Raw genomic sequence first — 27,570 nt, forward strand, 5'->3', positions numbered from 1 at the left:
TTGGGAACTTAGCCTGCTCAGTTGGCAATTGAGCCGACTAAGTTAGCAACTTAACCTGCTCAGTTGGCAATTGAGCCGACTAAGTTGGGCCGCGACTTGGATTTTGGTTTTAATTGCCCAGAATGGTTTCTAAACCTATTTTAATTAACCTAAATGGATTTAATGGACTTAGGAAGATCCTAGAATGCATCTTATATCTATATATGCTAAGAAGGTGGATGGTTTGGAAATTTAAATAACTTATATGTTGTTTAGATCGGATGGAAGTATAACTTAATTGCTTTGACAATTGAAATTAATGATTAAACGAATTAAACAATGTTCAGGAAACTTAATATTTGTTTACCTACATTAATTCATAAATGGATTTGGGGTGGCTTAGTTCAAAACACTAAGACCTACCTATTCTGGGATGGATTAGTTCGAAACACTAAGTCCTACTCATGTTTGTGTCATATCAATAAAACTATTGAATGACCTACTTTGGTTCCAAGAAGGTTGGTTATGCTATGGTTAGGGACGTCATGTAATTTAAGCATTGATTGACATGCCGTTAAGGATAGTGCAAGTTGTGATTACTAGATTTATTTTAGCAAACGAAAAGAACTAGTATAAGAGTATGGTTTGGGATGTATAGTATAATGTGCTCAGTTCATAATTCTGATAATCAATATATCATGCTATGGATGTTAATTGCTGAACTGTTGTATTTCTGTTCTGTCAATTATATGGAAATGGATAGTTTAAATTGTTAATCACTACTTTAGCAATTTAAACGGATGTTTCGTGATTTTAATCATGTACTGTATGCATAATAGAATTTTGTTTATATCTGATTGTTATTGTGCCAGACTCTGGATGTATTTGATGTTCTAATAGATGTGCATCATTTGTGGATCATTTGCATAATATGTACCGGTATAGGACGGTGACATATCAGGGATAGATTAGATCAAAAAGCTAAGTCCTACCCCTTCATACATACGGAATAGATTAACTAAAACAGTTAAATCCTACATGGATGCATGTCCTGTCAACTAAAACAGTTGAACAACATAACGAATGTTTGTTTTATCTTTCTGCATTAGGAAGGAATTTATATATATATACTTATGGTACCGTGATACGAGCTTGAGTCTCCTGATCACGGTTAGGGTGCATATATTGCAAAGGTTGAGTAGCTAGATATAGCTAATGTTCTCTGGTAGGTGTAGGTACTTGGCCGCTGAAAAGCGTGTTTTATATGTCACATTCTACCCAGGCTGAACTGTGTTATATGCTAGTGAACATCCTATAGTGTGTATATATATATATATGGACTATTGTAGATATTACCGAGCTATCTAGGATGTATCTGCGTATCGGGTTTATTTACGGATTGTAGTAGATTGGAACTTGCATGTGGGCCTGACCCATTCCTATTTTTCAGGTATTCGCCAGTACCAGGCTTAGAGTTTGATCGTGTTGATGCAGATACAGACACTCACTCTTCTGGTTACATAGGATTTCCTTTCTATTTTGATTTTGGATTTTAATTCTGTAAATTTATTTAAAGATTTGGAATTAGGGGTCCACTAGGTGGATTCCCGAATTGTACGGATTTAAATTATATTAATTTATTATTTAAAGGTTTGAGGATTTTCATTTTAGTTTTCTTTCTGTTTTATTATTATGTTAATCTTAATCAGTTTTATTCCTGCTTGTTTACATATTGATTGTTTGGTATCCCTCGGATCTATGTTCGAACTTGATCACCCGTGGCTCTAGAATCGAGAGGTATCACACTAGTCCTCTTCATGCTTGAAAGGGATCGGTATTTACTAATTCCTTTTCCGACCCTAAAAAATGTTAAATAAAATGAGGTGAACAAATTGCTCAGTAGGTGGTGCCTAAGACACACCTTTTGTGACCCCGTGAATCCAAACAAGGAATAGGACAATAGGGAACAGGGTCATCCTGTATCGGGAAAGTACAACATAATATCTAATCTCACATAAACAATATGATGCTATGGAGTGCAATGCATGCTAATGTCGTTCCCCATTTTCAACATTCAAAAACCTTCACTTTCAAACTGTTAATATAACACGCCCTTTAGTGACCCCACAGCGACACGAGAGATGGATTGGCTAGTGTCCCTAACCCTTAGTACCCCCGCGGCGTCATTTGGGGCTCAGCTAACTCAACCACGTTAGGGTAATCTCCCTAGTTCCTTCTAGACTATATTAATAAACCGGCTCTTTGGTACCCCCGCGGCGACCGAGTTTTCTCAAAACCATCTTTATCAAAACTTCTTCCCAAAATTCTTCCCTTTTTTTTCCTTTTTTTTTTTTTTTTTTTTTCACATCACATTAATCCCATCACATGCCCAATGCTAGTACATGTATGCAGCACGCCATGTCCATGTTCATCATCCCACAACTAGCTTAAATTTAATTAACATAATATGATTCGCAATAATTTCCAAGGAAATTACAACATGCTTTCATACAATCAAATGCTAGCATGATAGGCATATGAAAATCAACACTTAGGCATGCTCTTCACATAGGTCAAATAATACACATAGTTACACATTAACTTATATACATAACAACCAAATAATTTGCTAGATTCTATACAAATTAATCATGCTAAACAACAATTCATGAAGGGTTAACTCACAAAAACACAAGATTGCATGGATTAAGAACTCCTACCTCAAAATTGTGCAAAACCCTCAAAATGGGTCCAAATTTTCGGACTCCCTAAAGTGGCCAAATGCTGAAATTACTGGTATAGATTTGAAGGCCTCGTCGTGGGCTTCGATTTGCCACAAACTGCTCCAACAAACTCTCAAAAATAAGGGAGAATTCAAAGCTTGAAGCTTTGAAGGAAAAAAAAAATAGAAAGAGGCAGAGGGAGAGTTCCAACCGAGAGAGAGAGAAAGTGTGTGTATGTGTGTGTGTCCTCTAAAATCTCGGCTCACTCTCTGTGTTCTCTAATTCTCTCTGTCTCAATCTTTACTCTAATATTTCTCTGTATCTCAAATTCTTTCTCTTCTGTTTGCTCACACCGACACAATGCCAACAGCTCACCCTTATCCCCTTATCACTTATCTTTCATTCCTCTGTATACACAACACAGAGCCATGTGTACAAAGCCAAAGTAAAAAGGAAAATGTTATGCCCAAAAAGCCACCACGTGGGACCCGCAAAGAACCAAAAAAAAAAAAAATTTGACTTTCATTTCTCATTTCCCACAGCTGGCAGTGCATCTCTTTACTTCTTTAGCACACTATATATATATATATACAATTTCATATCAACCAACTCCAAACCCATTAATAATCTTGTGGGCCCCATGAAAACATTATCAATCTCTCTTATTTGTCTCTAACTTCGCAGCCACCTGCTACATGCATCTCAAGTCTTCCATCAGATTATATATATATATATATATATATATATATATATTTATAAATATATATACATCATGTAACAACAAATCAATTCCAACCAATTGAATATCTCAATTGGGTAAATCCAATCATAATTAAATAAATAATTATGACAACTAAAAATATAATGAAATAAATTAAATCTTAAAAATCTGGGTTATCACAGGGCATGATTACCCAAAGTATGAGCAACACCATTACATGACCTAAGAACCTAGGCTAGACAAAAACCAGGAGAAACATGAAGCAGATGAGAAATATCCTCAAGCACCACCGCAACAAGGGGAGCCTCTCATGACATTTTGAGAGTTGCCTTCCACTACCACTTGATCATAACCCCAACGCAGGAGCAACCGAATACCCTCACGAAGAACAAGAGCTTCCACAAGTTCTGAGTTATAGATATGGCACAAGAAAATGGAAGCAACCTTGATAGGCCAACCCCTGAAATCTCTAAGAATCAAACCGCCACCACAGACCTTCGATTGAGAGTCAAAAGAAACATCAACATTAAGCTTAAACGATCCTTCAAGGGGAGAGGTCCACCAAGAGGGATGGGGGGAACGAGTTACGACCTTGTAGAGAATAGAGATTTATATCTAGAAACCTCACTGAACTTCAAGAAATCGGCATTAACCTAATAAATAACCTTAGCCACATCACTCTGGATGTCTTGAAAGACATAATCATTTCTAAACTTCCACAAGTTCCAGCAAATAAGAGCACCCAAACTGCATAAGTCATCTTTAAGGGGGCTGAGGGACTATTTATCAACAAGAATGGACCATGATTGGCTCTAAAATTGGGGGAACTCATCTAAAATAATCTCTCTCAGAGGGGAAGTTTTCCAAACCACCTTAGTAAAGGGGTGAAAGAAAAACACATGCCCAATCGTTTCCATCTCGAAGCCACACCTTTTGCAATGGGGATCAACCCAATATCCTCTAAAAACCAAATTAGCATGAACAGGAAGCCTGTCATGGCAACATTGCCAAATAAATAAAATAACCTTTCTTGGAACTTTTAAATGCCATATAGATTTCCAAAGACCATCCTCTCTTGAATGATACTAGAAGCAGGGCGGTGGCAATCCGCAAACTGCAATCCCTTTCAAGCCAACTTATATGCTGATTTGACTGTGAATAGCCCATTCGAAGAAGGCCCCCATGAGAGACGATCCCTTCCACCAGAAATCTTCAAGGGAATTTGAAAGCCGAGCCTCGAATCTCTGAGATTAAAGAGCTGATTGATCAGGGGCCTATTCCATGACTTAGAATCCTGATCAATAAGCTCTTCAACTTTCTGGACCAGGGCACAGCACGATGATGATGAAGAAGTTGGGCGACTTCCATCTGGGAGCCAATTGTCATTCAAAATATTAATGGAAAAACCATCACCAACAACCTATAGGAGCCCTTTTTAAAGAAGACTTTCGGAAGCCGAAATACTTTTCCATCCCCGAGACGTATTTGCTGGACAGTGAGAATCAAGGAAGGAGAAGTCTGGAAAATATTTAGACTTGAAAATTAACTAAAATAAAGAGTGCTCGTTGGAGGAGTCCTCTTGAATCATTTTCCATCCGAATTTAGTAAGAAGAGCCAAATTGAAATCCAGAATGTCGCGAAAATCGAGACTACCTTTACATTTGGGCTCACACAGTCACTCCTATTTAACCCAATTAATGGCTGAGCCTTCACCCACCCTTTTCCACCAAAAAAAACGAAGTTTGCTAGAAATCTCTTGAGCAAATGAGTCAGTCATTTTAAAACATTGGAGGGTATATGTCGGGAGGGCCGCTAAGACTAATTTTAATGACGTCTCTCGTTCAGCTCGAGAGAGATAATTGTTTTTCAACAGTTTGACTTTAGAATCTATTTTATCCAACAAAAAATGAAACGCTTCCCTTTTAGATCTTTGAAGTATAGAAGGAAGACCAAGATATTTATTCGCCTAATTAGAGTTTTGGACTCGCATGATGCGACATAGATGAGAGCGCACAGAGTTATCGGTATTGCGACTATAGAAAACGCCGGATTTAAAAAAATTAATACGTTGACCTGATAGAGAGGAATAATGATCAAGAATATTCATCAAAGAGGAGACTTCCTCTACCTAAGCCCTACAAAAGAGGATTTCATCATCCGCAAACAACATATGACTAACAGAGGGAGATTCACGGCCAATCTTCACCCTATGGATGGTGTTACTCCGTTCAGCATGCGACAACAATATGCTTAAACCCTCAGCACATAAGAGAAAAAGAAAAGGCGAGAGCAGATCTCTTTGGCGCAGACCTCTGGAAGGTTGAAGAATGCCTCCTTACTTGCCATTAATCAGCACAAAGAAAGAAACTGAGTTAACACAGGACAAAATGAGAGAAACCCATTGGTTACCAAAACCAAAACTCTGGAGCATACCTTCAAGGAAGTGTCATTCAATACGATCATAAGATTTCTCTATATCAAGCTTGAAGGCCAGAAAGCCAAAATTGTCATTCCTTTTGGCCTTGAGGTAATGCATGAATTCATAAACGAGGAACACGTTCTCATGAATGACTCTGTAGGGCACAAAAGCAATCTGATGGTCCGAAATTAGGATAGCCATTAGAGGTCGAAGACGGTTGACGAGGACCTTAGAGAAAATTTTGTAAATAAAATTACACAAACTGATAGGCCGAAAATGAGACATAGTTATAGGATGCTTGATCTTAGGAATAAGAACAATGTTGGTGTGATTTAAGCCCCTGAGCATGCTACCCGAGGACAAAAACTCATTAAAACCATTGACCAGATCCCTTTTGACAAGCTGCCAATTTTTTTGGAAGAAAAAAAGGCGTGAAGCCATCTGGCCCAGGGGCTTTAAAAGGACTCATGGAAAAAAACGCTTCTTTGATTTCAGCTTCCGTGCCCAACTTCATAAGGTCTCCATTCATGTCCTCAGAAATCCGTCGTGGGAGAATATGCCAGAGATCAGAGTAATCGACAGTTGATTATGAGGAAAAAAAGTTTCGAAAGTAACGTTCGGCCACTCCACGAATCGCCTCTTTACTATCAAGCCAACGCCCATTCTCATCTTCAATACCTTAGATCTCATTCTTGTGCCTTCTAATTATCGTCTTCCTATGGAAAAAAAAAAATGAAATAATAACCATATCAATGGATTATATTTGTTTTCGCATTTAACTTTATGCAAAGAAAGCCGCGTGTTACAAAAAATTATTGAATAGTTCAAGTACAACTAAATGTTTTGAATTTATTTAGTTTTATAGTTGCAATAAATTATTACGAATCCATTAATTCCAATCAATCACTAAATAATACGTGTACTAAAAAAAGATATGGTGGACTTTCTTTATGGCAGACTTTGGATTGGGCCGAAGATATGGGATTAGCCTGTCTTCAAACCTTCCCCTATCCTGGGCTTACTTCGTTAGGCTTTCTGAGTCGGGCGACCTAAGGGAAATATAGTGAAAAATGTTATGGTGACGTGGTTGATTATAATTGGATAGAGAGATTTTTCCCTCACATTGTTAAAATACTCTTTTATGTAAAATATAAACAACTACATATGATGTGTAAATTTTTTTTTTAACTCTAGCAGTCTGTCAAGATACACTGCTATGTCACCAATATGTAAAATTATTGTGTATTTTACTCAACTTTTTTACACAGCCACATCAGCATATTTCCTTTATCCTCCCTCTTTCTCATTCCATTAACTAATCAACCCTATATTAAGTAAGTTTGTAAGCCACATCACCAATGTGTAAAGTTATTGTGTATTTTATGTAACCTTTTTACACAGCCACGTCAGCATATTTTCTTTCTTCTCCCTCTTTCTCATTCCATTAACGAATCAACCCTATATTAGGTAGATTTGTAAAAATTATGTGATTCCAGACATAACACTAGTTGATTGTTATTGGGGAATATATTTTTACACAAAAGGTACAAAACAACCACTGGAATTAAAAATAAATAATTCAAAATTTTTGTGTAAATTTGCTATGACACGTTAAATTTACACAAAAGAATATACACAACGAAGCTCTTATGACACACTAGATTTACACAAAAAAATATACACAACGGTTGGAGATGCTCGCGGTCTGTTAAAATACTCTTTTGTGTAAAATATACACTGTCAGGTATGATGTGTAAATTTTTTTTTATCTCTAACAGTCTGTTAAGATACACTACTACGTCACTGATGTGTAAAATTATTGTGTATTTTACCTAACCTTTTTACACTACCACATCAACATATTTCATTTCTCCTCCCTCTTGCTCATTAATCAACCCTATATTAAGTAGGTTTGTAAAAATTATGTGGGGTCCAGACATGACACTAGTTGGTTGTTATTGGGGGATTTTTTTTGCACAAAAAGTATAAAATAACCGCTGGAGTTAAAAATAAATAATTTAATTTTTTTTGTATAAATCCATTATGACAAATCAGATTTACAAACAAAAAAAAAAAAAAAAAAAAAAAAAAAAATTATGCACAATGATTGAAGATGCTCGTTGCATGTTGTCTTGTTACCCCCACTTTCCTGAATGTAAAAAAAAATTATATATATATATATATATTTTTATTTTAATGAATTTAAATATATATATATATTAAATTATACACAAACAGTGCCTAAACAATATATTTTTTATTTAATGAATTTTATTAAAAAAAAAAAAAAAAAAAAAAAAGCTCAAAATAACCTATTTGTAGGTTTTTTCAAAAAAAAAAATCTGCCAAGGCACTGTTTGAGCCCTGTTCCAGGCCACTGTTCTAGGAGCGTTTGAGAATAAAACAAAAAAGGCAACCGAAAGCAGTGCCGTTTTGCAACAGAAAAAAACAAAAAAAAATTATAACAATCGCGAGCCGACTAGCAGTATTCCGCGAGCCGGCCCGCGAGGAAAAGTGGGCCTCAAGATTTTAAGCTACCCCACTACAGCTGCTCTTACCCCCACTTTCCTGAGTGACACAAAGATGCTCTTGTTTTTTTATTCTACTTGAATCTTATAAAATGAACATGCTTGAACAACTTTGATAAGCATGGCTCAGATAGATTAAAAAAACAAACGCTAGACTCGCAGCCGTGTGTTGAGAAATGAAGATGGGAATAAAATGGAGGCAGAGAGATGCAGATTGAAACTTGAAATGGCCATAATAGAAGTCATTTCAGCAGTAAGGAAGTCCCACATCGCAAAGTACAACCGATAAGAAGCATAATCCCTTGGTGTATAAAGCAAGCATACCCAAGTAGTATACTCACGCAGCCGTATGCCTGAAAGAGTCATAACTTTTTGTAATTGATCCAGCGACCATGGTCCGGAATTTTTGACATGTTTATGATCTATTGTAACATAGTTCGGAGGACTCGCACTACATGTTTATAGTTGATTGTAGCGTGTCAGGTGCTTCCCAAGTAAATTATTAGGTGGGCTAACACGTAACTCATTTATACCCAGGGGCCAAGACGGAGCTAATGGATGCCCAGTAAACAGTTTTGCGTTACCAGTAAAGATGGTGGGCAGAGGGAGAGATCGGTGAGAGAGATATCAAACAAACGAGTTTTCATTTGTGTATTAGTAAAGAGAGAGAGAGCGATCCATCACTATGGAGCCCAAACGGAGAAGGAGGACCTTCGAGTTCGGCGATTTCCGTCCGGTAAACAGTTTTCCGTTACCGGTAAACTCTGTCTCTCTCCGTTTCCATGCTGCAATTCATGGACTGATTGATGTTTTAGTACCTATTTTATGTATTCACGTGATTGATTAGTTTGCTCGATCTCTGAATTTTTTTTTTGAAATACCCTGAAGCCAATATATTTAAATATTGCATTGTTTGTAATGAATTGCTTTAGTTTATAAAGAAGATGGTGGTTAAATGTTTATGCATAAATGATGAGCAGCTTGACCCTGTCCAACTCCGAAGTTTTGGGAATTTAGAAGTCTTCAATAACATGACATTGATAAAATGGGAAGTTGCCCACTAGGTGTTCTATCATTTTCCTCAATTCTTCTCCCCCACAACAGAACATTAAACATAGATAATTTAAAGCTAGGAATAATATGCACGTAACTGGTTTAAATATAAAATGGAAGACAGAAAACGGCAATTGCCAGTTCATTTCAACATCATCGTCTTGAGCTTGTGTCGTTGAGTTTGTTTCGGAGGAAGTACTAAATGGCAAGTTTCATACCCGGTTTGCTTAAGTCATCTTAAACATTTCTTCACCTTTTTATTTAGAAAAAATTTAATATTCTTTCTATATACATGAAAGCATGGTTGGAAAATGGCACAATTTTCTGGTCATTTTTATTCTCTTATGTCTAGCCTCATGTGGAAACCATGAATCAATCTGTTACTTGAGTGTTACCCCACCATATTTTGGTTTTCATTGACTTTGAATTTTATGTATTTTTCAATCTTCCAAATTGTGTTAACGCCTGGACACTTTCCTTTACATGATTTTTTTTTTTTGGGTTTCCATTGACTTTGATTATTACAAATACACGTATATGTGGAAATTTACATATGACTTTCCTGGAGCTTATTAAACATACACTCTAGTACTATGTGTTCCAGTTTTGAAAAATTACACTGAATCTCCTACCGAAGTTTGTCGCATAACAAATGTTGTAAATTATCATTGTGCCTTTATTTTTTATTATTATTTTAATTAAAAAGTCAATAGAATGTAAGAGACGTCCAAAATAACCATATTAGAGGATCATATTTTGTGAATCAGATTGGTAAGAGGGCAATCTTCACTATGGAGCCGAAACGGAGAACCTTCAGTTCGGCCATTTCCATCCAGTAATCTCTCTCTCTCTCTCACACACACACAGCTTCAATAGATATACTGATTCATGGTTTAGTATCTATTTTATGAACTCACATGTTAAATGGTAGACATAGAAACACTTGTTCCCAATATATATGATTGATTAATTTTCTCTCTGAATATATGTATAATTATACATACATATATATATATATATATATATATATATATATATATATTGTTATGTTCATTCACTCTGTAGGGACCTCTCAATCTCACCAAAAAGGTTAAATTTTTTAGATACTCAGAAGCCAATAATACTTAAATATTGAATTGATTGTCATGAATTGCTTCAATCATAGCCCTAATTCTAAGTAGGATCTCTCAATCTCTCTAAAAAGTTATATATTGAATTTTATTTAAAAATTTATTTTTGTGTTAATGGCTTTTCTTGGCTTGTTCTCAGGTGAAAAGGTGATTCTTTACGAATGAAAAAGTGAAAAATATTTTATGGTAAGCCTTTTAATTTCTCAGTATATTTTCTTTTGATTTTTCATTTTTGGTTAACTTTAAATTGGGTTTCTATGGTGTTCATCACAGATTATATAACTCGTCTTTTGGTAATAAACATCAACTTCTCCGTCAATGACGAGAAGGTGCAAGTTGGTGTAGTGTTGGGTTCGAGGGGATATTAAATGCATGTGTGTTCTTCTTCTTCTTCTTTTATTTATTTATTTAGTTTCATAAATGCATATGTTATTGCTTATAAAAGAAATGTGTATTTTTCTTAATTGCATATGTCTAAATAAGATTATAAGTTACTATTTAGATTAGATTAATTGTATGTAATTATATTAATTAATCTTGTAATGTAGACTTATAATTGTGATAAATAAATCGAAATTAAATATCTATATCAGAGGTAAATGAGATATCGTTGATAAGTAGATGAAGCTAAGGGCAATCTTGTCTTTTTGTCATCCTTGTAGTAGGGAAAAAAAATGGGATCGGGTTAGTTTTTTCTGCTGATATCAACTTTCTCAAATGTTCACTCACGGTCTAGGGATGGAGGAAAGTGGTACAAAAAAACAAACGTTTAGGGAGGTCACAGTAATTTTTCAGAAGTCAGGGGTACTGTGTGTAGGTTTGTATTCCCCCCTCTCTTTTTCTCTACCATTCTTGAAACCTTGACTTGGGAGTTAAGACTTAAAGCCACCAAGGCAAAGGTAGACTGCTCTGTAGTTAATTTTCGCTCGCTCTATCTCTCTATATGTATATATATATGTCATCTTCCATACATTTTTATGGTGCTTTTGGCAGAATACTAAACAAACTACTTTTAGATATCTGTTCAATGGCTGCTGGCAGAGCCCAAGAAGCTTCCTCTTCTCCACCCATGTGTGCTTATGATGTGTTCTTGAGTTTTTGAGGTGAAGAGACTCGAAAGACCTTTACCGACTACCTCTACACAGCTTTGGTGCATGCAGGATTTCAAACGTTCTGGGACGATGAAATCGAGAGAGGAGAGAATTTCGAGTCAGAACTACGAAAAGCAATTGAGCAGTCAAGTATTTCGATAATTGTCTTCTCAAAGAACTATGCTTCTTCAAGATGGTGTCTGGAAGAACTTGTTAAGATCCTACAATGCAAGAGGATCAACTCCGGGAGGACAATTTTGCCGGTATTCTACTACGTGTATCCATCCCAAGTAAGGAACCAAACAGGGAGTTTTGCAGAAGCATTTGCTAAACATGAAGAGAAGCTCAGGATGGAAACTGATGAAAGGAAAAAGGAGTATTGGATGGAAAAGATGAAAGGGTGGAGGGAAGCACTTGGAGAAGTTGCAAATTCAGCTGGGATGGTACTACAAAATCAGAATGATGGGTAATTAATTTCCTGAACTGAAAGTCCTTTCCATAGTCACCCTTTGACTTAAAAAGATAATAAATTTGAACTTTATTCAATTGTTATTGTTTGATGCTTCTAATTCCCTCATCATTTGTGAAATATAATGTTAAAACTTGATTGAAGTATACCAACACTACCAATTTTTTATTTATTTTTTTTAAATCATTTTAGACTGTCGAGGCATGCAAAATTTACATAAGATATAAATACAACAAATGGTAATATAATTTCACATAAAAAGAAAATGGTACTCTCTCTCTCTCTTTCAACCTCAGTTCACCAATATATATAGGTGGTTATTGAGGTTTCATTGATGTTTTTTTTCCCCTTTACTCTTCGATCACATTTTGTAGGTATGAGTCAAAGTTTATCCACAATATTGTCAAAGAGATTGAGAATAAACTGAATGACGCAGTCTTGAGTCTTGCCATGTACCCAATTGGATTAGGTTCAAGAGTCGGAAGAATTAATTTATGGTTACAAGATGGGTCAAGTGATGTTGGCATAATGGTGATCTTTGGGATGGGGGGCATAGGGAAAACAACTATTGCACGAAAAGTTTATAATCTAAACTTTGAGAGATTTGAAGGTAGAGGCTTTCTGGAAAATATAAGAATAACTTTGGAGCAATCAAATGGTTTGCTTCATTTACAAAAACAGCTTCTCTCAGATATTTCAAAGAGGAAAATGGGAAAAATATATAGTGTTGATGAAGGGACAAACAAGATTAAACGAGCTACGCACCGTAAAAGAGTTCTTCTTGTCCTTGATGATGTTGACAAATCTGAGCATTCAAATGCAATACTTGCAATAAGAACTTGGCTCTATCCGGGAAGTAAAATCATCATAACAACTCGACACGAGAATTTGCTAGAGGCTCATCAAGATTGTGAGATGTATAGAGTTGAGGAATTGAGTGATAAAGAATCTCTTGAGCTCTTTTGCTGGCATGCCTTTGGAAAAGACCACCCAACAAAAGGTTTCATGGAGCATTCAAGAAGTGTTGTGCTTCAAAGTGGAGGGCTTCCATTAGCACTTCAAGTTCTAGGTTCTTCTTTATCTGGCAAAGGAATAGATGTATGGGAAATTGCGTTAGAGAAATTAGAAGCAATTCCTGATGGTCAAATCCTAGAAGTACTTAAAATAAGCTACGATTCTCTACAAGATGATCATGACAAAAATTTATTCCTTGATATTGCTTGTTTCTTTGTAGGAAAGGACAAAGATCACACTGTTGAAATACTTGATCAATGTGGTTTCTACACAACAGTTGGAATTCAAAATCTCATAGATAGATGTCTACTAAAAATTAATAAATTCAACAAGCTGGTGATGCATCAGTTAATTCGAGACATGGGAAGGGAAATCATTCGCCAAGAATCCCCAAAGGAACTTGGTAAAAGCAGCAGACTTTTGCATCATAAGGATGTCTTTGATGTATTGAGAGAAAAAACTGTAAGAATCATGATCTTTATGTACACTTGTATATTTTATTTTTGGCAGCATACCAACTTATCTTGTCTTTTTATTATCAGGGTAGAGAAACAATTGAGGGCCTCTATCCTAAATAATGTCTTAACAGAATCATTTTCCAAATCATATAAAATAGAATTGAAAACTGATGCATTTTCAAGGATGCACAGAATGAGGCTTCTCCATCTCAACTAAGTACAGCTTAAAGGAACCTATGAAGAGTTTCCTAAGAAGTTACGATGACTGTGTTGGCATGGATTTCCTCTAAAATGCATTCCTATTAATTTCCATCTGGAGAATCTAGTTGCTCTTGATATGCGCAACAGTAGCTTGGAACAAGTCTGGAAGGGAATCAAGGTACAATAAATTCATTCTTTTGACCCCCTCCCCTCCTTCTCCCCTTTCATCATAATTTATAAAAATTAATTTATTTCCTTTTTATCACAGTTTCTTGGATCATTGAAAAGCCTAAATCTGAGTCATTCTTGTGGGCTTACAAGAACTCCCAACTTCTCCAGACTCCCTAGCCTTAAGAGGTTAATTCTTAAATCTTGCCTTAGTTTGGTCGAGTTTCATGAATCCATTGGAGACCTGAAGATGCTTCTTCTTTTCAATCTGAAAGGCTGCAAAAGTCTTCAGAAGCTTCCAAGTGAAATTACTATGCTGAAGTCTCTGAAAAAATTAATTCTCTCTGATTGCTCAAACCTTGAGGGGATGCCAAATAATCTGAAAGAAATGGAATCACTTACGGTGCTCCATGCAGATGGCACAACTTTAAATCATTTACCTTCCATCCCTAATAATTTAAGTAATTTCAGCTTCCCAACAGCTAAATCTTTGCATTCACTCTTCTTGTCTTGGCTATTAGCCAAAAAACAACCAGTATCCACCAGTTTCTTTTCGTTGGCTTCTTTACCATGCTCCTTGGTAAGCTTAAATCTTGCGAACTGCAATCTATCAGACGACGCCATTCCAAGAGATCTTAGTAACCTATCCTCATTGCAGTATTTGTCTTTGAGTGGAAATCCAATTTCTAGCCTACCAACAAGCATTATTGGTCTTACTAATCTGGACAGCCTTATTTTAGAAGGTTGCAAAAGGATTCAATCACTTCCAGAGCTTCCAACAAGCATACAGATGTTTGCAAAAGATTGCACGTCCTTGGAAAGAATTGGTTATTTACCAAATTTTTCAAGATCAATGCACTTGGGTGTTTTGGGTTGCAGCAAACTAGTTGAGATACAGGGTTCATTCAAGTTAGAACCCATAAGAAGCACTGACATGGAAATGATCAGCAAAGTGGGATTGTTCGACTTGGCATCCACGGGGAACATAAATGTGGAAATGGCCAATGGTCTGACTCACACCCACAGAAAGAGTCCCCTCCAGGTATTGTGTGAGTGTGACATATTGACCACATTTATTCCCGGGAGCAATATTCCAAACTGGTTTGTCTATGATAATGGTTCTAGGATATCTTTGGAAGTGCTTCCACTTCCTGATCGCAAGATTCAAGGCTTGAATATATGTGTTGTATATAAATTACGAAGTGATCAGCAAAATATATTCGGTTATGATCATTATGCTAAAATCAGGAATGAGACTAAAGGTCTAGAATGGACCTATAGCCCTGCACTCTGGGGTCTTCCAGGAGCTAATGAAGATATGTTGTGGATAAGCCATTGGAAGTTGGGGATAAAGTGAATGTTTCAGTCTCCATGGCAATAGGATTTGAGGTAAGGAAGTGTGGAATCCACCTTGTGTATGAGCAACACGAGATGAGTACGCAATCAAACAATGAAGAAACAATGCTACAAACTGTTCCTTTCCATCAGTCTGACAGTGATGGGAATATATTGTCACCATATCAAGTGGCTTGGGTGATGTTCCTCTGTCATCATGGTGCTAGGCTTTCATTCTGAGGCCCTGTTTGGAATGGCTTTTCAAACGCTGCTGCGTCCGGCTTTTTGTGCTCAGAAGCTGATTTTTGGGGTGCTTGAATTGTATGGGTAAAAGAGGTTCAGACTTCAGAGTCTTGGAAGAGTTTTGAGTTGAAGCTGGTGGGAACCAACTTCTGCAGGAAGCAATTCATTGAGTTCATTGCTTTTTTGACTTCATTCAACAAAGTTCCTTTTTTTTTTTTCCTTTTTCTTTTCTAACTTTTTTTCTTTTTGATATGATTTTTTTTAGGATCCATATGTTGTGTATGTAGTGTTTCTCTTATGGTTTGGGGATTTTTCAGGAAATATGTCATTCCAAGGTTTCTCTGGGTATTTTACTTGCTATTCATGTAATCTAGTATTTTAATAACTTGATTACTCAATAATTAGCTACCTGAGTAGTTTTTACTAGTAGTTTGATGACTTCTATAAAGGCTATAAAGAATGAACAACAGGGAATAGAGTTTGAAGTGCCTCTCAGTTTACAGCTGTTCTTGTTTCACATAGTAAGTAAATACTGAAATATTACATTGGTTTTTCAGAAAATCACAAATGATGTCATGGATTGAGCTTTTCCTAAACTTAATTGTAGCATAAAATCATCATTAGGAGGGATTGAAAAATCACAAGAGGGACCAGAGCAATGAAGTAACCTAATCTAAAGGACCCCATAATGGAATTGAAAGAGGCCAAATGAAATAGAAAGAATGGCTTGACTTGAAAGAGGCCATCCAGAACTTAAGAGTAGGGGTGGGACTTGGGCGGGCCAAGGGGGTTAGCCCACGCCAAGCCCAAGGTTCTAACACCTCAGCCCACGCCAAGCCCAAATCCCGATAAACCCATCACATCTCAACCCACACCATACGCATGAATTTCTTGGGTTTTTCGAATTACTCGGGTAATCCTAAATTATAATATCATACTAATAAATAAACATTATTATTACTATTATTATTTTTGAGTTAGAGTATATAACTACGTACACTTAAAAATAAAAACACTAATATCATGTGACAAAAATCAATTTATAATTTGGAAACTAGTGGACATAATAAAATCCCTTCTTTTTAGAATATGGAAAGAACTCAAATCTATAATCCTTATTATTTTGCGTTTTTTAACTAAAATTCAATTACCATAAATTTTTTACTTGAAATTTTTAAAGCAAGTATGTTTTAGTTAAGTGAGTACCTACTATAAAAAAATAATAATAATAATCTAATTTTAACTTTATTTTACATAAGCAATGTATAACATTAAAAATATAAAAATTATATAGTTTTCTTGTATTCCGGGTTCTTTGGGTTGCTCGGGTTAGTAAAACATTTGTCCAAATCCTACCCAAAATAAATTTGAGCTCTAAAATTTAAACCCAGTCCCGTCCCATGATCCCAAGTACCTTACCCATGCTTGTAAAATTTTTAGGCGGGACTCGGGTTGCTCTGGGTTTCGCCCAACCAAGTCCCAGCCCTACTTACGAGGGTTTGAAAAATGGCACAGAAAACCAACACTATCTCCATATTAGTTTCATTTTGGATGCAGCATTTACTAGCAAGATAGCTTCAGGTTTTGCACGCCTTAGGACAGCGTATCCAAGTGTTAGGATTGAGCCCACCCAAAAAAAAAAAAAAAACTATTATTATTAGTATTAGCCCATTCAAAAAAAAATTTAGTTCACCCCATTAACAATTCCTGGATCCGCCCTAGTCTTTACTGTCTTTGTGATAATAATCGTTTAGTAATGAATTAGATATGTATTTTTTTGTTTACGATGCGTGATTATACATATATATATATATATATAAAGATGTTCTATAGAACTATTCCCATTTCAGTTGATTTTACTCAATTAATGTCAAGTCTTCTTTGATTAGCAGTTTTAAAGAAAGAACTTGTGTTTTGGTCTCCTAATTCAGAACTTTTCTCTCTTGACAACAAGTTTTTCCTCTTCTTTGAGTTGTTGGTTATAGCCATTTCCATCAAGTTACTTTTGAAGATCTCCATTTTGCTTCTAGATTCTGTGAGTCTTTTGGAGATACCTTATAATTCTCATTATTTAACATTTTGAGCTACACCTCGAGAAGTTTTAATATATGGCAGGGTCTGAAAGGACAACCACAATAGGTGTCGTCTATGCTTGTCAAAAAATAGGTAGAAAATTTTCATCATTGGCCTAAAAATCATAGAAATTTAAAAAGCTTGGCAGTTTTAAGAGGTTGGGGAAGGATATTGACACCTTGAGGAAGAAAAGTGGCTAGTGGAAAGGAATTAAGCCATCTATCATTAATTCAGATTTTTCGGTATGTTATCAAAGCCTTGCCTGCCATTATTCTAGGAGAATTATATTCGAGAATATCTGAGCTAAATGTCACGCCCCGTCAAAGGAGGTTACGCTACGTAAGCGACACGCACGGTGTTTGCAAGTGTAGGGATTTTGTATTTAGAGGCTTCCAAAATAGTGTAGAGTACTCTAGAATAGTGTAGTGGTGTAGAGAATGTTTTAGTAGTGTATAGTCTTGTATAGATTTTTGTAGAGAATTCTAGAGGAGTGATTCAATAGTTGATTCAGATGCATCCTAACCATTGATTAGAGACGGTTGCCTATAAATTACGTAAGGTCTCATTTGTAAAACATCTCCTCTAGGGAGCGCCTTAGAGAGTTGATTAGAGAGTGAGTAGGTAGCCTGGTGTAAAACATTTTTTGAATAGTAAGTATGTGGGAGTGTGCAAGCCAAGCAAGGGCTAAAGAGATCGGTGAACCAGTAACAATCTCTTGAATGTTGGTTATAAAACATAAATATCATCCAAAATATTGAAATGTGATTATCACAATGCTTGGTCCTATAGGTAGAGTAGCAGTACTGCTGTTTTAGGAATTCAATTGAATCTACCGAACTCCATCTACGAATCTAAAAATGGCCTCCCCTATGTCGGCAGTGATTATCACCATAAACAAATAGATTTATTGACGAGGAGAATAGTTGTATTTATGATAGAATTTGTCAAATATATCATTCCAATAAATAATGGGAATAATATATGATATTTAATTAACATAAAATTTCAGCACGCACGCTTCATAATTTTCCTTGCAAGCCTACTACTGAAAAAGGTCCGGTCCTGACAAGGGTAGCATAATCACCATTAACTGGATTATTCATATGAGCACCTCCCACTTTGAAAGTGTTAAGGGAACCACTAGACAGACTATACTCATTATGTAATCTGATTACTCACTTGGAAAGCATGTAACTTGAACCAAAGATATACTATAGTCAACTGTTCAACCTCAACCAACTTCTCACTCTAAAATGGCACCAAAAACTGCTCCAAAGCGTGCTAGATCGTCCATGCCCTAGTTAGCTAAATATGTGTGAATTTGTATGCTTATATGAACAATTATGTTATTATGTGCCCTTTTTGATGTATAAAGATTGAATCTTTGAATGAAAATAAGAATTTTTAGTTAAACTATTCGGTTTCCTTTGACGTCACGAAAAATGTTTTAATGAGTAAAGATTAAATCAGGATTCAGTTAGACTGATCGATGATCTTGTTTGGTGACATTACTACAAAATGCTTTGATTTGATACATACTGCTATTTCCTGTGGGTTAATGGACCGAGAACGGCTACTTTTGGTTACCGGCGATCTATATTCCGGAAGAACCATATTTTCCGTTCAGACTGTGTGTGTTCGGGGGACACTAGACATCAATTATTTGCATAGCTTCAGATGCTTCTTTACTCATTAAAACACTCATTATTAGATTTGTTCGTCTTAATGATGTAGATGGAGACCCATCCGATGATATCATTATCTAATCTGATTAGTATTAGTCATCATGTAACCTGATTATGAAACAAATAAGTTTGCAACCAATCATGGCTAGCTAATGAATATCACAAAAGGAGTTTCTTTTAAATTTTCATATTCTTCCCTCCAGGCAAGCATTGCTTAATTTATTATGAAGTAACGAATTTTAATTTGTTCACCACTATATTTCAAGACCACCAAAAGTTGTATATCCTAATAACTATTTCTTCTACCATAGATTCCCTACTTAGATTATTTAAAAACTCTCTATCTCTCTCTCTCTCTATATATATATGTATATATATACATATACAATAGTGTTCAATTGCTCCTGGTGAGTAGGGAGTAGTATACTCACTTTTAATCCTAATAGTAAAATCTAATTCAATCACATTATTTAATTAGCTTTCTTATAATTATTTTTGGAAATTTACTTAATTTTTTATTACCATTCAACACTATTAAAATGAAATGACAAAAGTAGACATTTAACAAAAATTTAACAATATACTTTCCTAAAAATAAAAATTAACAATTTCGTTACTCCCCAATAGACTATTGATTCCTGATAGTTCATGATTGTTGCGAAGATGAGATGGAGAGATGGGCAATCAGAAGCAGCTAAGACCTGCAATTGGAAGATGTAATAGGCTATTGATTGGTGAAACTACAATAAAAAAACTACACTTTCAAACTAATTAATTTGCTTAGAGTTTTACCAGTAACAAAATTGGTTTAGAGTATACTGATTTTTAAATAATACTTTCCTAAACTAATCTGGGTAAAGTGTAAAGGATTTGGTTTATTCAGAAAAAAATAAGAAAATCTCTAGTCTAACTTTGTGAGAAAAAGAGGAATTTTTTTTTGTTTTTACTTCCCTAATTCTAATTCAATCAATCAATGAAAAGAGTAACACAACTGTTAAATTTTTGTTAAATGTCTAATTTTGTCATTTCATTTTAATTGAATTTTAATAGGAAACATAAGTTTCTTTCCAAAAATAATTATGAGAAAGCTAATTAAACAATGTCCATTGGATTAGTTTACGATTAGGATTAATAGTGAATATACTACTCCCTGCTCATCAGGAAACAATTAAACATTATATATATATATATATCAATCTATATATATATACGCGTCATCCAAGAGAAGTTTCCACCAATAAAATCAAGCCAAAAACAACAGGCAGAATGCATAGAGATTCCTTATAAATTCCACCGTTTCTTTGTTTTCAATTTTAAAACTCCAGCATCCAATATGACTAATCAATTTAAACCTCGAGGGGACAAAGGCTAGGGCAACAACTGACCCGAACAATCTAACCCAAGTTCACCCTCAAATATTGAAAGAGAGAATTCATGATACGAGAAATTCTGTAGAAGGTGAGATATAATATGTGAAACCAAGTCACCAAAAGCCACTTTAGTCTGCAAAATATTTCTCTAACCTAGTTTATACATTGCAGCTACTAGGATAAGTTTCAGACTGAATCATGAACAACAAACATCAAGCATTCAGACCAAGACTAGAGTTTTGGGGGGTTAAGTTTCGGACTCAATCATGAACAGCATCAAACATTCAGACCACTGCTAGAGTTTTTGCGGCACTCCGACAGCATATCCATGTAGAACTGGCACTTGCCGATATCACTCCCAGACTGGTTCAAACACTGCAATGGGTAACGCAAAATAAATTTAGGTTCAGAAAGAGACACCGAAGTCGATTTTAATACTGATTTAATTGAAACCATCTTGTTACTAACGAGTAACAGTTCTCATAATAATAATATAAACCAATTAACTGTATCAATCAACCCTAGTAAGAACAAAGACCTTTTCATCTTTCCTTTTCCTTCCTAATACAAAAATTATCCTTGTGATTGTTTAGTAGCTACTAGAAATACTGCTGCAAACGGAAAATAACAATCAGCTAAAAAAACAAGACAACAATGGAGCTCCCAAATTGTCTAAATACTGATGCCTAAGTCGGAAGAAAAGTTACCCAGGCAACATTCCTTCCCACCCTACACAGGTCACTCCCAAAATGCAAGCCATTACACCAGCCCAGAGTCATGTTCCGTGCAAGTTTTTTCAAAATTGGACAACATCCAGGTTCAAGACCAGTTTACGAGCAGCTCAAGGACGTAATAAAGACTACGAGCAACCAGTAGAAATGCAGTGAATTTAAGAAACATACATCTTGAAAGGCCCTTGATTGACCATCGCATGCACCAGAAGGAGGAGCTGCGGCCTGTGCCTGAACAGAAGGAGGAGCTGCCGAGATCACCTCGGTATTGATGACACGAGGACCCATCACAGCATCCACAGCCCTGTGAGCTACTGCACTTCCGCCACCGAAGGCCATGCCTGTGCATCAACAAATGAACATAAATATCGGACAGTATTACGGAGTTACATAACCCGAAAACAAATTATTGACATACATTGGATATGTAGTGCCACTACAATATAAATGCAAAGGGACAACTAACCTTCAGCAACAACAGAACCAAGTCCTCCCAGAGCGGATCCCTGTGGTGCAGGTGCAGGTGCTGGGGGAGGAGCAGGAGTCACTGCAACAACCAATTATTTCACAACATATTAAATCTTAGCCAAAAAAGTAAGAAAAGTGGTGATAACATGGCAACAATTCATAAATAACATCCAAAGGTCCAACCAGCTGTCGATATGACCAAACCAGGATATGCCTAATCTAGCAAAGGTAAAATATGACACACGTAGCAACAAAAAACTAATGCGTTGTAGTACATGCCCTCCATAGAGTATATGTTTCCATTTTAAATTTGTATAAAAGAATAGCAGACTACCTGGCTTTGGAGGGTTACGCAATGGAGAACTGGCAGCGGCACGAGGACGAGGAGCTGACTTTCCTGCAAAAGATAAGACCATCATTTTTGTATCCACATGTTAACAATTTAGTTGTTATTCCAAAAAAATATATATATATTTAATGTGTTACACACAAGCAAGGTCACATATGAATTCTGTTAGAAAGTTTTTATGTGTTCCCTTGCAATACTCAATTTGCAGACACAGTGAATGTCCGCTAAATCACTATATATCATCAAGGCTACAACAACCTTGAACCTAAAGTAGATTTGGTCATTCAAACAAATATCGCAGAATATAATCATTTGCCCTTCAGTCACCAACCTGCTCCCCAGTAAACCACAATATAATGAACTTTTCCCAGCTACTTTTCCTGTTGACAGGTGTCAACCCCCACTTCACTACATCCTTCAAATAATACAATTGGGAAAAGATGCCAAACAACCAACTACTAAATTCAACTTACAAAAATAAATGGAAGGAATAATCATGCCTTGGGTGGGAAAAGCATATTAAGACAATTAGATTGCAATAATTATGCACTATGCATACACGCCCAATACGAAATTAGCTTGAAAAAAGTTAAGCCAAATTAGCATAGTTTAGATTTTTTTCCATGTTCAGTTCTGTCACAGACTATTTGACTAAGTATTTTTAACGCTGAATTCAGCAAAAGTTGCTTCCTCTATCATCCCTTTATCTCTGCCCCTTACATATCATTGTTACTGTAAATTTATGTCCATTCCCATTCAGCATTCCTATTCAAGTTTTACACTCCTAGCTCAGCATAAAAACAGACTGATCTTACAGATCAAGGATAAAAAACAACAAAAATAAAAATAGAATACAGAAAATACAAAAATGATAAGATTTCCATGCGAACTACTATCGAGCTAAAATAAAACCAACATCATATGCTATGAAGTAATGATACGGAAATACGATATTAACACGACGCGATCTGAACATTACTCTACTACAAAAGCATAAAAAACAGAATACAGATATGCTAATGACATGATAAAATAAATGCATGCATACGTCGTATGTGCACGTATGAAAAATAAAATATTTGTGCCCCTATAAAATTAAAATAATAATCATGTCATTCTCTATATACATGTTATTACAAAAAATCCCTTGTACAATAAGAATCATATGGGAAAGCTGAGAGTAATGTTATGAACATGGACTTTAGATTAAATAACACATGATATGTTCTCATTGTATATTAATTGTTCTTTTCTAAAAGACTACAAGTATTTGAACTATGATTTTTAGATTTTATACTTGAAATGGTACAACTTAATGTTCAAAGCATATCAAATGTGTGTAAAAATACCTGAGAATTCCAAATTATGAATACATTAACATATTATAAATATCAGAGAAGTATTGGTATCCATAGGGATATGGATACAATGGAGATATGACTCTCATATGAAAGTATATGCGCTCAGCCGCTCATAGATGATACAAATATTAAACTATGCAGACAATTGTTGTTATAACCCCTACAATTCAATTTACTTCTAATACCTACTGTATCATAGACTTGTATCAGATTAATAACTTACAACCATTGTAATTAAAATTAAAAGGAGAAAAATAATAATAATTAATTAAAATTAAAAGGAGAAAAATAATGAAAATAAGGGCAACAAAATCTTGTAACATCTCCTTTTTTTGTAAGCCAATAAACCATAGACACACAAATTTACACATATATAAAATGGCTGTGTGTCAACCGACTGATCAAGCCAAATAGTGAATCTTAGAACAAGATAAAACTTAGGCTCCATTTGGATTGAAGGATTTCAGATGAATGGATTCAGATAAAATTACTGAAACATGTAGTTTAGATTTAAATTAGTAATTAACAACAATCATGAATTGATTTGAGAGGATTACATGTGTGAATTTCAAATAAAGGAACAAGACATTATTTAACATCAACTTAGACTTCTGAATCTAATTTAGTGGCTAATCTCTTATTTAAGGCCAAATTCCTTACTTTCAAATTCATTCATACGACACGATGTGAACATTACTCTACAACAAAAGCAAAAAAAAACAGAAGACATACATGCTAATGACATGATAATATATATGCATGCATATGTTGAATGTATGTATGTATAAAAAATAAAAATTTGTGCCTTTATACAAAATTAAAATAATTATTATTTGTCATTCTCTATATACATATATATGACAAAAATTCCCTTGTCCTAACATAATCATATGGGAAAGCTGAGTAATGTTGTATGAAAATGGACTTGGGTTAAAAAACACATGATGTGTTCTCATTATATCTCAATTGTTTTTCTCTGAAATAGTCCACGTATTTGAAGTAGGGCTATAATTTTACGCATAATGATACATGAGAATTGGATACGTGGTCAAAACAGTATATGGTATTCAAATTATGAAAAAATTTAGGGAGAAGCAAACATCTTATAAAAATCCGAGAAGTATTAATATCCATAATTGCCCAAACGTATAAATAGGGGGTTACAAATTCCCCATCTCATTCAGGGCGGAAAGCAAATTGACATCTCGATGTACAATGGAGATATGACTCTCGTATGAAAGAATATTGTGCTCATAGATTATATGAATATTAAAGTACGCGGCTAATTGTTGCTGTAACCTGTACAATTCAATTTACTGCTAATACCTACTATATCTGAGAAAAACTCTGTTCCAATTTTTGTCAGATTGACAGCTTTAAACCATTTAATTAAAATTAAAAAGAATAGAAAGGAACAAAAATAAAAGGGCATTAAAAACATGTAGCGTCTCCTCTTCTTGTAAGCCATAGACAATTAGACACACAAGTTCACACACATAAAAAATGATGTTCATTATTAGTAGCTAATCTCTTATTTAAACTCAAATTCACTATCCAAATGAACCATTATTTTTGCTTTCTAAATAGGAATGAAAATCTCAAAATCACAATTTCTTTTCAATTCACTCTTTATCTGCAACCAAACAATAAGACATTAGGTTTGAAATTGATACTCGCAGATCTGAACATACAAAATCATTCAAACACAAAATCAACTAAAAGATCATAAAAGGTAATACTAAAATGTACAAACAACAACATAATCAGACTGTCCCGCACTATATGCATAATCAATACTCACAGTACACCGGAAACATCAGTCCGTACAACAAAAACCCTAGGAGTACCAAAAATTTCTAAAAATCATAATCTCATGCAACATAAAAGGCAAGAACATTTAAATCGATACATAAACATTACACACACAAATTACACGTATACATATTACATAGACAATCAGTATTCACAATACACCGGAAACATCAGTCCGTACGACAAAAACCCTACGAGTACCAAAAATGTTCTAAAAATCATAATCTCATACAACATAAAAGGGGCATAAACATTTCAATCGATACATTCGCATAAACATTTCACATACAAACTAGAAACTACAGATATATATACATAGAGAGAGAGAGAGAGGACGGACCTCAAAAGCTTCGGCTTCGGTGAGCCATGGTACGCGAAGAGAGAGAAAGCGAGATGAAGAAAGAGAGAGAGAACGAGATGAAGAAACAGAGAAGATGACATGGACAATCAACATTCACAATACACCGGAAATATCATTCCGTACAACATCAATATTCACAATACACCGGAAACATCAGTCCGTACAACAAAAACCCTAGGAGTACTAAAAATGTTCTAAAAATCATAATCTCATACAACATAAAAGGCATAAACATTTCAATCGATACATTCACATAAACATTTCACATACAAACTAGAAACTACGTATATATATATATAGAGAGAGAGAGAGAGAGAGGACGGACCTCCAAAGCTTCGGCTTCGGCGAGCCATGGTACGCGAAGAGAGAGAAAGCGAGATGAAGAGAGAGAGAGAGGGAGAGAGATGAAGAAACAGAGAATATGTGAGAGGAAATGAAAACTTGAGAAGCCTGGTTTAGACTTGAGAAAGGGGTAAGGGTACTTATAGGTGGTGCGGGGTGGGGCTCGGTCTCGCCTGGGCTACGGTAAGACCGTGTCGCGTAGCAATTCTTTGCCACGTGATCTTCTATTTCTTCTCGAATATTCTATTTTCCAAATATAATTTTTTATTTTCGATTTCACTTTTAGAAAAATCTGCCATTTGTTGTAAATCCCAATTTGACTGGATTGTTTTCTAGGAAGAGATTGATTCTTTATTTAATTATTTTTACCAACAACGTGTGATGTCTATATCAAACCATGCAGTATTTTAATTTTAATATATTATCAATAAATTAACATATTAGATCCTTCTTTTATTTTTTAATTTTTTTAAAAGTCCACCAAATGGTAAGTCAATGGAGAAAGTCAGTTCAACTCGCCCTTCGACTCACCATCTCCCCTTCCCCTCCTTATGAGTAAAAAAACAATAATAATAAAACCAACTCCTAATATTTAATCTTTTTTTTTCCTTCTTTCTCTTATGTTTGGCATAATGAAAAACAAAAAACCAGTGTATTTGGTTGAAGGAAAAATATTAACCATGGAAAAAAAAAATTGGAAATGAAATTACTTTAATGAGTGTATACCTTTTTCCATAGATTTGTAAGGGTAAATTTGGTATAAAAAAAGTTTCATTAATAGGAAACTAAAAAATTGAGGTTTTAAGTTAAAGTGTGTGGATGTTAAAAAAATTAATTAATTAATTAATAAAAAATGCTAGTCTTTTCTTCCATTTCTTCAAAAAGAAAATTTAGGATAACAAAACCGAACTCCCATACTTTTCAAATATCGAGAGTGGGTGTCCCTCCAATCTCCATCTTTGGAGCTACTGCTATGTGTTTTGGATGGAAAATTAGAAATTTGAATTTATGGTTTGATGCCAGCCTCAAGTTCTTGGAATTTTTTTAGTTTGAGAGAGAGAGAATCGCCAATTTTATTTTTTCCTGGAGATTCGAAGGAAAATTAGAGATTTTTCGATGTCTTCGATATATTCAATATTGATTCAAAGCGTTCTGTAAACCATGAACATATACCAATGCATGTTAAGGCAGCAATAATATATCCAACCATGAGAAAAGTTGAGAACAGAGGACTTGATAGTTTGGGAGGGATTGAGAGCTGTCTCTCCATTTCCCTGGTCAACCTTCTCTCTCTAAAAATCTCCTCATTTTTCAAAATCTCCTCTCTCATTAATTGAACTACCCAATGAAACAACCCTCCTACAGAAGATCCCATTCTTCTTCACATAAATATCCTTCAATAGGTTAAAAAAGCAAGATCAAGGATTCTTCCATATATGAGCACAATGGAAACATATTATTCAGACTTTTCCACCACTACTAATAA

General features: G+C 35.1%; 3 protein-coding genes across 3 annotated transcripts; 2 read left to right on the plus strand and 1 right to left on the minus strand.

The window, feature by feature from the left end:
• The first annotated feature begins 8,928 nt into the window (after window positions 1–8,928).
• LOC132277668 (disease resistance protein RPV1-like) lies at window positions 8,929–15,750 on the plus strand. Its single transcript, XM_059779510.1, has 6 exons — window positions 8,929–9,127; window positions 11,714–12,087; window positions 12,306–12,318; window positions 12,439–13,589; window positions 13,670–13,964; window positions 14,055–15,750. Exons 1-5 carry the CDS (start codon window positions 8,929–8,931, stop codon window positions 13,703–13,705), a joined length of 1,773 nt encoding a protein of 590 aa, XP_059635493.1. The 3' UTR covers window positions 13,706–13,964; window positions 14,055–15,750.
• Window positions 13,923–15,311, plus strand: LOC132277669 (disease resistance protein RPP2B-like). Its single transcript, XM_059779511.1, has 2 exons — window positions 13,923–13,964; window positions 14,055–15,311. Exons 1-2 carry the CDS (start codon window positions 13,923–13,925, stop codon window positions 15,309–15,311), a joined length of 1,299 nt encoding a protein of 432 aa, XP_059635494.1.
• Window positions 15,751–20,619: 4,869 nt separating the features above from the next.
• Window positions 20,620–26,211, minus strand: LOC132278707 (uncharacterized protein C6C3.02c-like). The gene is made up of 5 exons (XM_059780565.1): window positions 26,068–26,211; window positions 22,194–22,256; window positions 21,858–21,938; window positions 21,563–21,732; window positions 20,620–21,035 (listed from the first exon to the last, which is right to left on the minus strand). Exons 1-5 carry the CDS (start codon window positions 26,093–26,095, stop codon window positions 20,937–20,939), a joined length of 441 nt encoding a protein of 146 aa, XP_059636548.1. The 5' UTR covers window positions 26,096–26,211; the 3' UTR covers window positions 20,620–20,936.
• Window positions 26,212–27,570: the final 1,359 nt, after the last annotated feature.

This window comes from Cornus florida, unplaced genomic scaffold (assembly GCF_030987335.1).
Source record: "Cornus florida cultivar Cherokee Brave unplaced genomic scaffold, ASM3098733v1 CherokeeBrave_3.0.0_Hap2_Chr10, whole genome shotgun sequence".
NCBI classification, from domain to species: Eukaryota; Viridiplantae; Streptophyta; class Magnoliopsida; order Cornales; family Cornaceae; genus Cornus; species Cornus florida.